At 44.2% G+C, this 15,157-nt stretch overlaps 1 protein-coding gene across 2 annotated transcripts in view; it reads left to right on the top strand.

The window, feature by feature from the left end:
• Positions 1-4,756: 4,756 nt before the first annotated feature.
• LOC120711800 (BEACH domain-containing protein C2-like) overlaps positions 4,757-15,157 on the top strand; it is a 29,044-nt gene continuing 18,643 nt past the window's right edge. Inside the window, exons 1-11 of one of the 2 annotated variants that reach the window (XM_039997453.1) lie at positions 4,757-6,796; positions 7,211-7,998; positions 8,472-9,155; positions 9,471-9,608; positions 9,904-10,008; positions 10,142-10,255; positions 10,415-10,491; positions 10,716-10,797; positions 11,632-11,964; positions 12,599-13,218; positions 13,581-13,665. In XM_039997453.1, the coding sequence (XP_039853387.1) occupies positions 5,113-6,796; positions 7,211-7,998; positions 8,472-9,155; positions 9,471-9,608; positions 9,904-10,008; positions 10,142-10,255; positions 10,415-10,491; positions 10,716-10,797; positions 11,632-11,964; positions 12,599-13,218; positions 13,581-13,665 (4,710 nt within the window). In that variant the 5' untranslated portion in view covers positions 4,757-5,112. The remainder of the gene's footprint in view (positions 6,797-7,210; positions 7,999-8,471; positions 9,156-9,470; positions 9,609-9,903; positions 10,009-10,141; positions 10,256-10,414; positions 10,492-10,715; positions 10,798-11,631; positions 11,965-12,598; positions 13,219-13,580; positions 13,666-15,157) is intronic. The other variant, XM_039997458.1, reaches the window with a different exon arrangement.

Genomic DNA, 15,157 nt, shown 5'->3' with positions numbered 1-15,157 from the left:
TCGGAGGAGGACTATCAAATGATTCATGCATGGAGTAATAAATGCAGATAAATAAAAAAATTAATTGCATAGTTTTGATGTACGTTGCGAGACGAATTTTTTGAGCCTAGTTAGCCTATAATAGGACAATATTTACCACAAACAAACGAAAAGTGCTACAGTACACTACAGTGTCCGCTGTGATCTTTTCTACCAGATTTTCGCAGATCTAAACACAGCCTGAGACTCCGGTGTCAACAGTTCTGTTATTGTGTCGCATTTGCGAAGAGAAGTTGCAGGCCCGTTTAGATCCCAAAACCCCCCACAAAAACCAAACTTTCCATCACATCAAAATCACATCGAAACATTAAATGTAGGTAAATAAAAAAACTAATTGCATAGTTTTGATGTACGTTGCGAGACGAATTTTTTGAGCCTAGTTAGTGCATAGTTTTGATGTATGTTGCGAGACGAATCTTTTGAGCCTAGTTAGATCATGGTAAAATAATATTTACCACAAACAAACGAAAAGTGCTACAGTGTGTTATAGTGTGCAACATGACTTTTTCTCCCACCTTTTCAAGATCTAAACACACCTGCAGTTGAGGCCCTGTTTGGATGAAAATAGCACAAGTAGCACAAAAATTTTGACCAATAATTAGGGGTACTAAATAAAGGTAATTTACAAAACTAACTCCACAGCGCTGTACTACTTCGCGAGACGAACCTAATGAGGCCTTTGACCGCACGATTCGAGGATGGTTACTGTAGCATCACTGTAGCCAATCATCGATTAATTACTATCATTAGATTCGTCGTGAAAAGTTACACCCATCCGTGAAAAGGTTTTGCAAATAAACTTCGTTTAGTACTCCATGCATTGAAGATTTTTTTTTCGGGAATTGTGTGCTAGTAGTACTAGAGCTAAACCAAAACAGGGCCTGAACTACTGCGCGAAATTCAAGAGAGTCTGCAGACTTGCAGTTGATTTGTAGTAGTTTAAGATAACCTGGGGATTCTGCAAGAACTGGTGCAATTACGTGCAATGATGTAAGGAATATCTTGCGCCCTGTGACCCATCGTTTCATTTCAGCTGCTCGCAGTCACATCTGAACTTGGGAATGCTGAACTCTTCCTTCGTTAGCGTGCCGGTCTGCACATGAACCTTGCCGCCCCTGAACGTCCGGTCCAGTTTTTTCACACGGCTAGACCTAGACACTTGCAAGCATTCTGGGCCGGGTCCATATAATTTCAGACGTCTACTGTAGACAACTTTTCGGCCCAGCACAGGAGACCCTGGGAAATGGCCGCTAATCACTAAGCCCGAGAGAGCCTCCTCCTGTCCTGGGAAATGCTCGGTAATCTTGCCACGTCAAAATTTAAGAACCACTAACAGGCAAAGAAGTGTTGATAAAAGCAGTTGCACAGGCCATCCCAACCTTTGCTATGGGGTGCTTTGATATAACAAAAGATATTTGTGATCAAATCAGTAAGCTGATTGGGAAGTTTTGGTGGAGTAGTCAAGACCGGGAGAATAAGATGCACTGGGTGAGTTGGGAAAAGCTAACATTGCCAAAATCTCAGGGGGGATTGGGATTCAGGGATATCCACACTTTCAATTTGGCTATGCTGGCCAAGCAGGCGTGGAGACTAGTGCACGATCCAACATCCCTTTGTGCACAAGTTTTACGGGCAAAGTATTTCCCCCACGGTGATGTACTAAAGGCATCGAGTAGAGGAGGAATGGGGATGTCTCCAGTGCTCCCAGCCCATGAGGTGCTCCCATGCTCCCATTAAAAAAATACAAAGAAAAAGTTCTTGGTAAATTCAACAAAAAATATGTGTGGATACATGATTACAGGTTCTACATTGTTGAAAAATTCCAAGTCCAACGAACTTTTGTGTAAAGAGTAACAAAAAAGACAAAATCAGCATGTTGTGGGCACGATAAACAGTAAAAACGGACCCGTTTACATGCTGATTTTGTCTTATTCCTTGCTCCGTGCACAAATATTCATTGGATCTGAAATTTTGCAACAATGTAGAGAATGGAATCATCTATCCACATATATTTTTGGTTGAATTTACCGTGCACTTTTCCTTTGCATTTTTTTGTGGGAGCATGGGAGTACCTATGGGTGCGGGAGCACCGGAGACGTTCTCGAGGAGGAATGTCATATACCTGGCGAAGTATTTTACAAGGCGTGAAAGTTCTAAAAAATGGCATGATTTGGCGAGTTGGGAACGGAAGTAGTGTGAAGATATGGGAGGATCCCTGGTTACCGAGGGAGTGGACACGCCGGCCTATTACACCAAGAAGAGGTTGCCTGTTGAACACGGTGGATGAGCTATTTGATCCAGTCACAGAGGGGTGGGATGAGCCTCTAGTGCGACAAACTTTTTTTGAGGAGGATGTGCGTTTGATCTTATCCTTGCCAACCCATCCTGAGCTTGATGATGTTGTCGCATGGCATTATGATCCTAAAGGGTTGTTCACAGTACGGTCGGCATACAAGGTACAGAGGGAACATGACCAACGTTTGAGTAGAAGGGGTGGGGCTTCATCTTCAGGGAGCCAGGTGATGGAGGGCGAACATTGGAAAGCTTTGTGGAAGCTGAAGTGCCCAGGCAAGGTGAAACATTTTTTATGGCGCCTGACCCAAAACAGCTTAGCTGTTCGAGTGGAGCTGCGCAGGAGAGGGATGGATTTGGATACGAGATGCGTGGTCTGCAACAGGCTCGATGAGGATGTTTGCCACCTGTTTTTTAAGTGCAAGTATGTGGTGAATGTCTGGCAGGAACTGAATATCGAGAACCACCGAATGTGCTTGGCTGGAAAAAGCAATGCAAAAGAAGTGATGAGATACATTCTGTCACTGGACGAAGAGAAGCAGGTGCTGATCGCTATGCTCCTGTGGCTGTGGTGGCACGAAAGAAATAAAATCAGAGAAGGCGACAGACGTCGGGAGGCGATGGTGCTGGCTTACATTGTTCAAAAGCAAGCTTCTGAAATGCTTGCGGAAGCCCCGAAAATACAAAGTACACAATTGAGTAAACACTGGCGTCGGCCGCCGAGTGGAGTTCTGAAGTTAAACACTGATGGGTCTTTCTTTCCATCAACTGGGTGCGGTGGGTGGGGCTTTGTCATTCGGGATGAAAATGCGGAGATCATTCTAGCAGGAGCAGGAAGTTGCCAGCACCTGTTAAATCCCCTCCATGCTGAGCTACTCGCTTGCGTGCGTGGATTAGAAGCTGCAGCAAACCTGGGGGGTGCAGCGCGTGATACTAGAAACAGACTCTCAGCTGGTGAAGTTAGCACTGGAGACAAACACCTTTGCTTTGGCGGAGACATGTGGTATTGTGTATGAGCTGAAATGTTTGATCAGGTCTTCTTTCCCTGATTTCAAAGTTTTGTTCGCTCCTAGATCCTGTAATAGATTGGCGCACGCTGTGGCGGCGCGTGGTTGTATCTGTCCTCATGATGCCCCCCTATGTTGGGAGAGCATGCCTGATGGCTTTGAGGTACTGGTGGCCAGCGATCGCGCTGAGTCTTTGAGTTAATTGGAATGAAAATTCCGTTTCAAAAAAAAAACAGGCCCAGTAGTGGCTGTGTTTGGTAAACCATCAAATCAATTTTACATAAAAAGACAAACTTCCGCATGGATTACTAAATGTAGTATATTTGCAAAACTTTTTCAGGGACGGATGTAACTTTTTGAGATGAATCTAATGATGGTAATTAATTGATAATTTGCTACAGTAACCATCCTCTAATCACACGGTCAAAGGCTTCATTAGATTCGTCTCGCGATTTACACGGGGGATTGTGGAGGTGGTTTTGCAATTAAACTTCATTTGATACTCTAAATTAGTGGTCAAAGGGCCAAAAAATTTTCGCGAAAATTTTTACAGCCTCAACCAAACACGGTCCTACAGGGAATTTTTCGTGCACGTTTCCCGAAAAAAGAATCTCTTATGCATGGAGTACTAAATGAGATCTATTTGCAAAATCGTTTTAGGGATGAGTGTAACTTTTTGAGACGAATCTAATGACAGTAATTAGGTGATGATTTGCTACAGTAATGCTACAGTAATCATCCTCTAATCACGCGGTCAAAGACCTCATTAGATTCGTCTCGCGATTTGCATGGGGTCGTGAAGGTGATTTTGTAATTAGACTTCATTTACTACTCTAAATTTTTGATCAAAGATGCAAAAAGTTTTCGCGAAATTTTTAACACGGCCGGAGGCACGGGTCACATACCCCAGCGCAAGACCCCTCCCGCAAAGAGCAGCCGCCTGCTCCCTGACGCGCCGCCGCTGCCCCTCCAAGCTGTGCGCACGTAGCAATTCGTATTTGGCTGTACCAAACACACGGGAAAGTTTCCATGTTTGGCCGTGTTTGGTTGTGATGGTGAAAAAATTTGGTGAATCTTTTTGCACTTTTGACCACTAATTAGTAGTATTAAATAAAGTCTAATTATAAAATTATTTTCAAAACCTTAGATACTGTAGCAAAGTTGTACCTTATGAGGGCTTTGACCGTGCGATTAGAGAAAGATTTGACCTTGGTTACTGTAGTATTATTATATCTAATTATGGATTAATTAGGCTCATTAGATTCGACGTGCAAAATTGTATCTATATGTGAAAAGGTTTTGCAAACAGACTTCATTTAGTGCATCGTGAATATAAAATTCTCTTTGCAACTACAGTAACCAAACACGGCGTTTTTCTTTCTCCACTTAAACCAAACAGAGCCCTAAAAAGCAGCCGCGACCCGTGCGTGAACCCGCAGCGCGGCAGCGGCGCCATTTCTTCGCCTTCCCCGCTCGGCCGCTTCCTCTCTCCCTCCCTCCCTCCGCCTCTCGGGCCACGCCCACGCCATGCACCGCGCCACCACCACTAATCTCGCGCGACCATTTTCCCCAAACTCCGGCTGTTTCTTCCCGGTCTCATACCCAAATCGCAACATTTTCGCCCGAACGAATCGCGAAATTTCCCCCCAATTTTGCCGTCGTCTTGTCTCAGCCCAAAAAATTTCGCCACCGCGTTTGATCCTTCCGCATTGCTCCAGTGGCCTACCGATTCCTCACATTTTCCTCAATTTTTTGCATGGAGTAAGCGTTTGAGATGGGGGAGGAGGACGCTGACGAGATGTCCGATGCCTCGCCGCCCGCGCCGTGGGAGCACGGCGTCGACGAGCGGTTCGCGGCGGAGTCGCTCGGCCCGTTCGGCGAAGAGGCGTACTCCCTCAACGACGAGGAGGTATCGGACACGGAGATGAGCGCGGGTTCCCCGGCGGCCCCCTCGGAGCCCTCCCCGCCGCTGCGGAGGCGCCTGGCGCCGGTAGTGGCGTCGGACGTGCCGGAGGAGGTGGTGCGCGCCGTGGACGCGGTGATCATGGGCGGCGGGGTCGAGCGCCTCCGTGAGATGGTCTCGGAGGACAACGGCGAGGTCTCGCATTTCATCGTGGACGTGCTGATGGTCACGATGGGCGGCGTGGACGGCCTCGACGAGGGCGCGGGCGTTGGCATCGGCGCGCCCACCGGGTTGCCGCCCAGCATCATGTCCAGCTCGCGCGCGGCCACGATAGCGGCCGAGCTCGTGCCCTACCTTCCCTGCGGCGTCGAGCCGTCGCCGCGCACCCGCATGGCCCGTGGCCTCCTAGCCACCCTCAGCGCCTGCACCCGCAACCGCACCATGTGCTCCGCTTCGGGCCTCCTCGCGGTCCTCCTCGACGTCGCAGAGAGGCTGTTCGTCGGAATGGGCCAGGGCAGCAACTGGGACGGGACGCCGCTTGTGCAGTGTATCCAGGTGCTGGGTGGGCACTCGGTCAGTGTAAGGGACTTGCATTCCTGGCTTCTTTTGATCAAGAAAGTGCTTGGCACGCGGTGGGCCACGCCGCTGACTCTCGCATTGGAGAATGCCGTGGCTAGCGAGGAGGCTAAAGGCCCGGCAGTGACGTTTGAGTTCAACGGTGAGACCTCCGGCTTGCTCGGCCCTGGGGATAACCGGTGGCCATTCTCCAAAGGTTTTGGGTTTGCCACATGGATGTACGTTGAATGCTTCTCAGGCTCGCTCGATGCAGCTACGGCAACAGCGACCGTTGAAGCGGCTCAAGCTTCAACATCTGGGAAGTCATCACCTTCAGTGGAGGCAGCTGCTGGCTGCACGTTTGTGGGAGAAGGAACAAAGCACATGCCCCAACTTTTCAGTTTCCTCACCACGGATAACCATGGCATTGAGGCCTATTTCAACGGCCAGTTTCTAGTAGTGGAGAGTGGAGCTGGGAAGGGGAAGGAGGCTTCTGTCAATTTCACTTATGAATTCAAACCACGGTGCTGGTACTTTGTTGGGCTGGAGCATTCAAGCAAGCAGGCTTTGCTTGGGAAGGCCGAGAGTGAATTGCGGTTGTATGTGGATGGGGAGCTTCAGCAAAGCTGTTCATTTGAGCCTCCGCGCATTGTGAAACCACTGGCTTTTTGCTGCATCGGGACCAACCCGTCACCAACTATCACGGGCCTTCAAAGGCAGCAGTGTCCATTGTTTGCAGAGATGGGACCTATCTATATCTTTACAGAGCCTATTGGACCAGAGAGAATGAGTCGACTAGCTTCCAGGGGAGGAGATGCACTTCCCAGCTTCGGCAATGGTGCTGGTTTTCCTTGGAAAGCTACAAGTAATCACATAAGGGAAACTGCAGAAGATAGTTATACACTTAACATTGAAATTGGTGGAAGCTTACATCTTCTTTATCATCCCAGCCTGATCAGTGGCCGGTTTTGTTCTGATGCTTCACCATCTGGGTCGACAGGTCTGTTCTCTAGATATTGTTTTCCTTTCTTATGTTCATATTGTTTTCACTACCATTGTCCTGATAATTGAGACTCATGAACTCTTTGATTTTTGGGGTGGGGAGCTTGGTTATTACTTGGTGTTAGATCATGATCTAGTTTTTATCCTGATACAATGGCTACTCAAATGTTTTTAAAGCTTATCATGTTATTTTTTGGGCTATCACCTACAACACTGTATAAGTTTCTGTTGTTCCACATTCCTGCACTAATTGTTCCTGTGTTAATTAAAAAAAATCTTTCGATAACATGGTGTTAATCATTACCCGTGACCAGGACATTCTAGCCAAAACATATGTCATGCAATGATAACAAACAAGTGTCGGGCTGGTTCAGAAGTATTACTGCTGATGGTATCTTATGTTGAATCTTAGGTACTCACCGAAGGCCTGCAGAAGTTCTTGGCATGGTTCATGTTTCTTATCGTGTGCGGCCAGCTGAATCTTTATGGGCTTTGGCTTATGGAGGTCCAATGGCATTACTACCACTGATTGTGAGCAATGTCGAGATGGATAACCTGGAACCTATACTCGGCGATTTGTCACTGTCTCTTGCTACCGCATCTCTTTCTGTCCCTATTTTCAGGATAATTTCCTTGGCCGTTCAACATCCTGGAAATAAAGAAGAGTTATGCCGTACTCATGGACCAGAGCTTCTATCACAAGTTTTACATTATCTGTTGGACACACTGTCCAAACTGGAAAGTGGGAAGAAAGAGATACTGAGTGACGAGGAGCTTGTTACTGCAATCGTATCTTTGTGTCAGTCTCAAAGAAACGATCATGGTCAAAAGGTGCAGCTCTTCAGCACTTTGCTGTTGGACCTGAAGATGTGGAGTTCTTGCAACTATATTTTGCAGAAAAAGCTTCTCTCTTCACTTGCAGACATGGTTTTTGCAGAATCTACTTGTATGCGTGATGCAAACGCACTGCAAATGCTTCTTGATGGATGCAGAAGGTGTTATTGGGTAATTCATGAAGCAGATTCAATAGATACCTTCACACTTGCTGGACATAAGAGACCTTTAGGAAATGTGAATGCTCTGGTTGATGAGCTTTTGGTTGTTATTGAACTGTTAATAGGGGCAGCACCTTCTACACTGGCTTCTGATGATGTTCGTTGTTTGGTTGGATTTGTCGTTGACTGCCCACAACCTAACCAGGTAATTGCACTTGGCACTGGCAGTCTAGCACAATATTGATTGCCTCATGTCAGGCAGCAAATACTCTTGCCAACGTCTTGCCAGCACCCTGTCATGTTCATCTTGATGTGTAAACATGGAAATACTTGGTGCTCCCACACCCAAGTGTTGAATCTGTGTAGTTTGATAGAACATTCCATGGCTCAGACATTTGGAGTGCGTCAAACTCAGATGTCTTGGTTTAAACAGAACAAAGTTCTAAGGAGGAACTACCGGTGTCTTAACTGAACTATTGCCTGATTTTGAACTATAATATGTTCTTCAGACACAAAAAATAATGTGTTTCTAAAACCTGTGGATATTTATTATCTGAATGTTTTGTTTTTAGTTTATGAGATGTCCACCGAGCTCATGCTCTTAATTAATTGTATACATTCTTTAAGTGTAATTTAAGCAAGATATGGTTTGACTGTGTTAATATTCTCTATTGGCAGGTTGCTAGGGTGTTGCTTCTCATCTACAGATTGATTGTCCATCCAAACACTTCCAGAGCTAACATGTTTGCTCAGTCCTTCATTTCTCGTGGAGTAGTAGAAGCATTACTTGTTCTTTTGCAGAGGGAGGCTAAATCTGGTGATAACATTATTCTCCACAGCTGTAATGTGGCGCAAAATGCAAATTCGTGGAATGGATCTTCTAAGCTTACTAATAAGGATTTGGAATTATCAGCTAGTGGTGAAGCAAACAGCAAGGATCATCAAATTCAATCAGTGCAGCATCATGAACCAATCTCCCATGAAATTGTTACTGGACTTGGGTCTACTAGCAAATGGTGCCTATTAAAGGGTCAGTTCCTAAAGAATTTGGGTGGCATCAATGTCCCAAATATCTCCGACAATGTCGAAAATAGCGTATACAATATTGATAATGGTGATGGAGTGCTTGTTGGGATAGTCCATGTTTTGGGTGCTTTAGTTGCATCAGGCCACCTGACTTCTACCTCATCTACTGTTAGACCGAAGTTACCAAGTGTTTTTCTGACTACCTCTAATGGAGAAGGAAATACCATGTTTGAAGACAGGGTATCTTTACTGCTCTTTGCGTTGCAGAAAGCTTTCCAAGCAGCCCCAAGGAGGCTTATGACCAGAAATGTCTACAGGGCGTTAATTTCTTCAGTGGTATGGGTGTTTTTCAGGTGCTTTATATGTAGTTATGTGTAAAGGATATGTATCATGTTTCCAGCACTATAGTAGTGGGGCAATATGATTGCCATTTTGCCTTCTCTTGGGTTATGTTATCACTTGTCAATTTCTCGGAAGTACTTGAATAAGTAAAACATCCTAGAATCCTTTTTCAAGCATGATTTCCAGATAAAAGTTCTTCAAGTTTATTTAGCCCTGGTTCACACTATTATTTTTGCTCATTTAATCAAAGGTGCAACTGCTTTTTTTTTCCTGTAATTTCTGAATCTGTGCTTGTGTTCTTGAATGCAGATTGATGTTTCTTCATCAAAAGATAACCTAAAAAACTTACATGATTCTGGTTGCCGTTTTAAACACACTCCACTTTTGATAGTCCTACTCCGTTCTCTTCCATATGCATCAAGGGCATTCCAAGCTCGTGCTATTCAGGTATATTTATCGATATATAAAACTGCATTCTCTCTTCCATATGCTGGAGGCTAGGTAGCATATCATTTGCTACATTCATGTAACTATGGCTTTCAATTCTTTATTGGTTTAATTCGTTGATCAATGCTGGAAATTCAGGCAGTACAATATCTGAATGGTTAGACTTCGTTTCCTATGGCTTAAAACTTGGATAATGTTTGGGGATTGATAATAATAATATGTTATTTATGGCATCTCTTATTTTTCCTTATGTTTGATCACTCATGAATCATGATGCCCTTCTACCATGTTTCAGGATCTTCTATATCTGGTTTGTAGTCATCCCAAGAATAGAAGTACGATGACTTCCATCAGCGAATGGCCTGAATGGATATTGGAAATTTTGGTTTCTAATCATGAGGTAATATTTTCTCTGATGACAAATCAAAGGGCATACATTACAAGCTCGTAGTTGTAGTCTCTACTTTCTTCCTTTTTGACTGTTTACTTCTATAGACTATAATGTATAAACTGATTTATAAACTGAACTGTAGATTGGAGACAACAAAAATTCAGATGGTGTAAGCATATGTGAGGTTGAAGATCTCATACACAATTTTCTAGTTGTTATGTTTGAGCATTCAATGCGACAAAAAGATGGGTGGAAGGTGAGATGTTTCGATCTTTTGGTTCCATTTAGAAACTAATATGTTTTACATATCCAAATTTGGATGTCTTCTGCTTGAGTTTTCTTCCTCACCGAACTCTTCTTTGACATGGATACTTGGATGTGGCTTTATAATTTTTGTAATGTGGTAATATTTCAGGATGTAGAGGCGGCAATACATTGTGCAGAATGGCTTTCAATGGTTGGAGGATCTAGCACCGGCGACCAAAGAATTAGGTAAACAATAAGAGGCAGTACTTATGAAGTTTTTAGTTAATTATATATTTATCCATTGCTTTGGCATTGTGTGCTTTTTGTTTAATCTACTAGGCATGTAGTTTTTTTGTGCCTTTATCATATTCTTTTGTTCCCAAAGCACACATATTTGAATTCTGTAGAGAAATATATAATGCTATCTTGCATTGGTGATATCTTATTCTATTTTGTTTGTTCATTTCAAGGCGTGAAGAATCATTACCAATTTTCAAAAGGAGATTACTGGGTAGCCTGCTTGATTTTTCTGCCCAGGAGCTTCAAGTTCAGGTATGTGTTACTTCTTCTGCATATATTATTCATGCATAGAATTGAAAATTATTTTCTCATAATATAGTGTTCCAACAAACAAGGCATATCTTTTTATATATGTGTATTTTTATGTTGCTAGCTCATACCCATTTGGCTCCCCTTTTCATCTAATGAATCAATATAGAGTTTTTTCTTCCTGTTTTGATCCTGTCAGACTTGGGAAATAATTAAGCATAGGCCTTGGTCTTTATCTTTGGTGTGTCTTAGCTAGTTTGATGTGCACATATGTGAAACAAGCCAACTCTTGGAATTCGTGCAAGAAGCTACATATTCGTGGCTTACAAGCCCTTGCAACCACTTGAGCCACACGACCGATATTCTCAATCCCTACTGTATGGCAGGGTCACTGCCAATGGATTAAAATAGAAAGGGTAACCTCGCAGACCTTCTAAACCATCATTCCATTCAGTTCAGGAAGAAGCATGGGATTATCAAATTTGATTGGATATCAGCTTGGGCTTGTTACTAAATTAATATCATAATACTAGTCTAAATTTGCTTATTCAATTTTGCCCCTCCACGGAACACAGTAACAGCTGCACTGGCAACTCCTATCAGTGTGTGATTGCGTGATTATGTGTTCGTGCAGTAGTAAAACATTGTTGTGGCATTTCTATCAACAATGATATTGCCAGAGATAATGTTTGTAATATACTCTGAATGTAGTGGTCTACACTCTTCTTGATGTTTCACAGTTCAGTATTGTCACGTAAAAAATTGCCTCTTAAGTTAAAATTGTGAAATCAATAATTCACAGTTCATCAATTGTTGACCTCATAATTTTCTTTACAGCAAACTGAAGGAATTGCTGCTGCAGCAGATGGTGTTGCAGCGGAGGGTGTAGTGCCTAAAGAAACAAAAGTACAAGCAGAGAAAGCTGCCAACCTCTCAGTAGTGTTGGCTGAGAATGCAATTGTCCTTCTGATGCTTGTCGAAGATCATCTGAGGTCACGCAGTCAACAATTTTTCATGTCCTGTTTGGTTGATAGTGCTGCCTCACCTGCCTCAATGGCTTCATCAGCTGTCAGTAGGTCAAATTCGTTGAGTAGAACTGGAAGTGAGCATTTGGAAGCTGGGGGCTCAAGGCAGTCTTTGTCCAGTGATGCTGGTGGTCTTCCTGTTGATGTATGTATATCTAGAATGACCTTCCAATCTTTCTGCATGAGATGTGTCATTTTCTGAGTATTTGTGGTGAATTCACAATATGATATGATGTCACCCTAAATATGTTCAATTTGAGAAACACTCTAGTATTAGTTAGGGAATATATGAGATATAGATGATTGGAAGTCCAACTTCTAGGAACAACTTATCATGAAGGAATAAACAATAAATAATACTATTTGCTTAACATTAGAATCAATAAGGCCCTTAGCCATAATAGAGATCAAGAATGGAATTTTGAAGAGGCTGGATTATAACCAATGTGCTGTTTGGAGCTTGCAAGTTGATTAAAATGAATGTCTGTGGCTAGTAGTTCCTGTAATGATATGTTTATGGAAGTATATTGTTCTTACTGTTGTTGTTTTCTCTGTTGTCTATTTTCTTTTCTGTGTTGCCTATTGACTGCTCAGCTGCACTAAGTTTTGAACTCACAAGCACAAATATAATCCAGAAGAGAATTATGTGTACTGCAGTCTGCAGCAGTGCCTTTACTTTACAGATGATAGCTATATACTCGCTTTTCGTTACTCTTTGTATCATCTATTCAAGGTTATCTTACTAAATTGTTGTTTTCTTTGTCAAAAAAAATATTCAGGTTCTTGCTTCTACGGCAGATACAAATGGGCAACTTTCTGCTGAGGTGATGGAACGCGTAACTGCAGCAGCAGCAGCTGAGCCTTATGGATCGGTCAGGCATGCATTTGTATCTTATGGGAGCTGTATTTCAGATCTTTCAGAAGGGTGGAAGTACAGAACCCGATTGTGGTATGGAGTATGCATTCCTCCCAAATCTACTGTGTTTGGTGGTGGGGGAAGTGGTTGGGTATCATGGAAATCTGTTCTTGAGAAGGACTCCAATGGAAACTGGATTGAACTTCCCTTAGTAAAGAAATCAGTTTCAATGCTGCAGGCACTTCTATTAGATTCTGGACTTGGGGGTTGCCTTGCTACTGGAGTTGGATCTGGACCTGGCGTAGGTGTTATAGGTGCCCTTAATCAGTTGTTAGATAGTGATCAGCCATTTTTTTGCATGCTCCGGTTGATCCTTGTTTCAATGAGGGAGGATGACAGTGGGGAAGATGACATTTTCACGCGGAACATTGGCATGAAGGATGTGATTTCAGAAGGATTGGGCTGTCAAACTGGAAGCATGCTGGCGCTTGATGAACACTCCAGTGCATCTATCAAAAAACGTCCGGCTGCACTTCTGTGGAGGTACACCCTGCTTGCTATCTTGTAAATCAATGCATATGAAAAAAAAATACGGCCTATTTCTGTTCAGAGTATTGAATTCCCTACTTCATAGGGTGCTCATGAAAAAAATCTCTTAGTTAAAAATGGTGTCCAGTGCTCCATGGGGACATCTTTCCAATGCCATTGTCTGTGTTACACGATGTTTCCAAATATTTAGGTAAAATCTGCTTAGGTACTAATGCTGATGCGTCAGTATTATATCATGACCCACTCTTTCTCACTGTTAATCATATTCTGGAGTCACTTTCTATCCAATATTTTCTTGTATTTCTTTATAGCCATATATCTCAGCTTTACTGATATTTGTCTTGCTCTTTTTACAGAGTGCTTGGGCCTATTCTAAATATGCCAGTTTTAGAATCTAAGAGACAGCGAGTTTTAGTTGCTTCTTCTATTATTTATTCAGAGGTAGGTTTATTTGTCATTGAAGTAGAATAATATGATCCGTATCTGATGAACTACCAGTTTCCAGTGCTTACTGCTCCAGATTGAATAATCATTGAAGTCAACATATGTGTCACATTTTTTAAAAATTATTTTGCTTTCTTAAAGTGCCATGATTTTGTTATGAACTACTTTTCTGTTTTGGAGGAATCCATGAAAGTGCTTTAATGCTTCATTGTTACCTGCATCAAAACTCTTTGCTCATCTCTTTCTGTAAAGCTTAGGATTACTTTCAGCTGCTATGAAACTTTGCATATAATGAATGCCCTTATCACTTGTAATTGTAGGAGGGAATAATGGATGTATTCCTCCAACCCTAGAAGGGTGGGTATATATAATTCCTATACATGGGCCTCTAGATGGGCCTCTATACACATGGGCTCAATATACACCAACACCCCCCGGCAGTCTGAACTACCGGCACAGCAGTGTTCAAGACTGGACAACAAGAAAGCCAACACCCCCCCCGCAGTCTGAACAATCGGCGCAACGGTGTTCAAGACTGGACAAGAAGAGAGTACAAAGGGCTAATACCCCCCGCAGCCACAAGCCCACAACTAGCCACCGGCTACGTTGAGGCTGGAGCGAAACTCCGAGAAGGTCGAGGAGGGCAGCCCCTTGGTGAAGATGTCAGCAAACTGGGAGGTAGTTGGGACATGGAGTACCCAAACATCGCCGATGGCGACTTTGTCGCGCACGAAGTGCAGGTCAATCTCCACATGCTTCGTCCGCTGATGCTGGACGGGGTTGGTGGAGAGATACATGGTGCTGGCGTTGTCGCAGTAGACGAGCGTGCTCTTGGCGAGCGGGCTGTGGAGCTCCGCCAAGAGCTGTCGTAGCCAGAATGCCTCCGCCACGCCGTTAGCGACAGCCCGGTACTCCGCCTCAGCACTGGAGCGGGAGACAACCGGCTGCCGCTTGGACGACCAGGAGACCAGGTTGCCGCCCAGGAAGACGGCGTAGCCGGAAGTGGAGCGACGAGTGTCCCGGCAGCCAGCCCAATCAGCGTCGGTGTAGACCACCAGCTCAGCAGAGGACGAGCGGTAAAGCACCAGGCCGAGGTCCACTGTGCCACGGACGTAGCGGAGGAGACTTCAGCGCAGCAAGGTGTGACTCCCGGGAATCATGCATATGGAGACAGACCTGCTGGACAGCGTAGGTGAGGTCCGGCCTGGTGAAGGTGAGGTACTGCAAAGCGCCGGCCAGACTCCGGTAGGCAGTAGGATCAGCCACCGGATCACCCAGATCAGCAGACAGCTTCGCCTGAGTGTCGACAGGAGTGGAGCAGGGCTTGCAATCAGTCATCCCAGCCCGCTCCAGGATATCAAGTGCGTACTGCCGCTGGTGAATGAGAAGACCAGACGGGCGAGGCTCAACAGTGACGCCCAAGAAGTGGAGCTGACCAAGATCATTCATAGCGAACTCCTGCTGCAGAGAGGAGATGACACTCTAAAGC

Source organism: Panicum virgatum, chromosome 1K (assembly GCF_016808335.1).
Source record: "Panicum virgatum strain AP13 chromosome 1K, P.virgatum_v5, whole genome shotgun sequence".
In the NCBI taxonomy this organism is placed as follows: domain Eukaryota; kingdom Viridiplantae; phylum Streptophyta; class Magnoliopsida; order Poales; family Poaceae; genus Panicum; species Panicum virgatum.
Note: the sequence above shows the minus strand (reverse complement) of the source record. Positions and strands in the feature narration are given on the sequence as shown.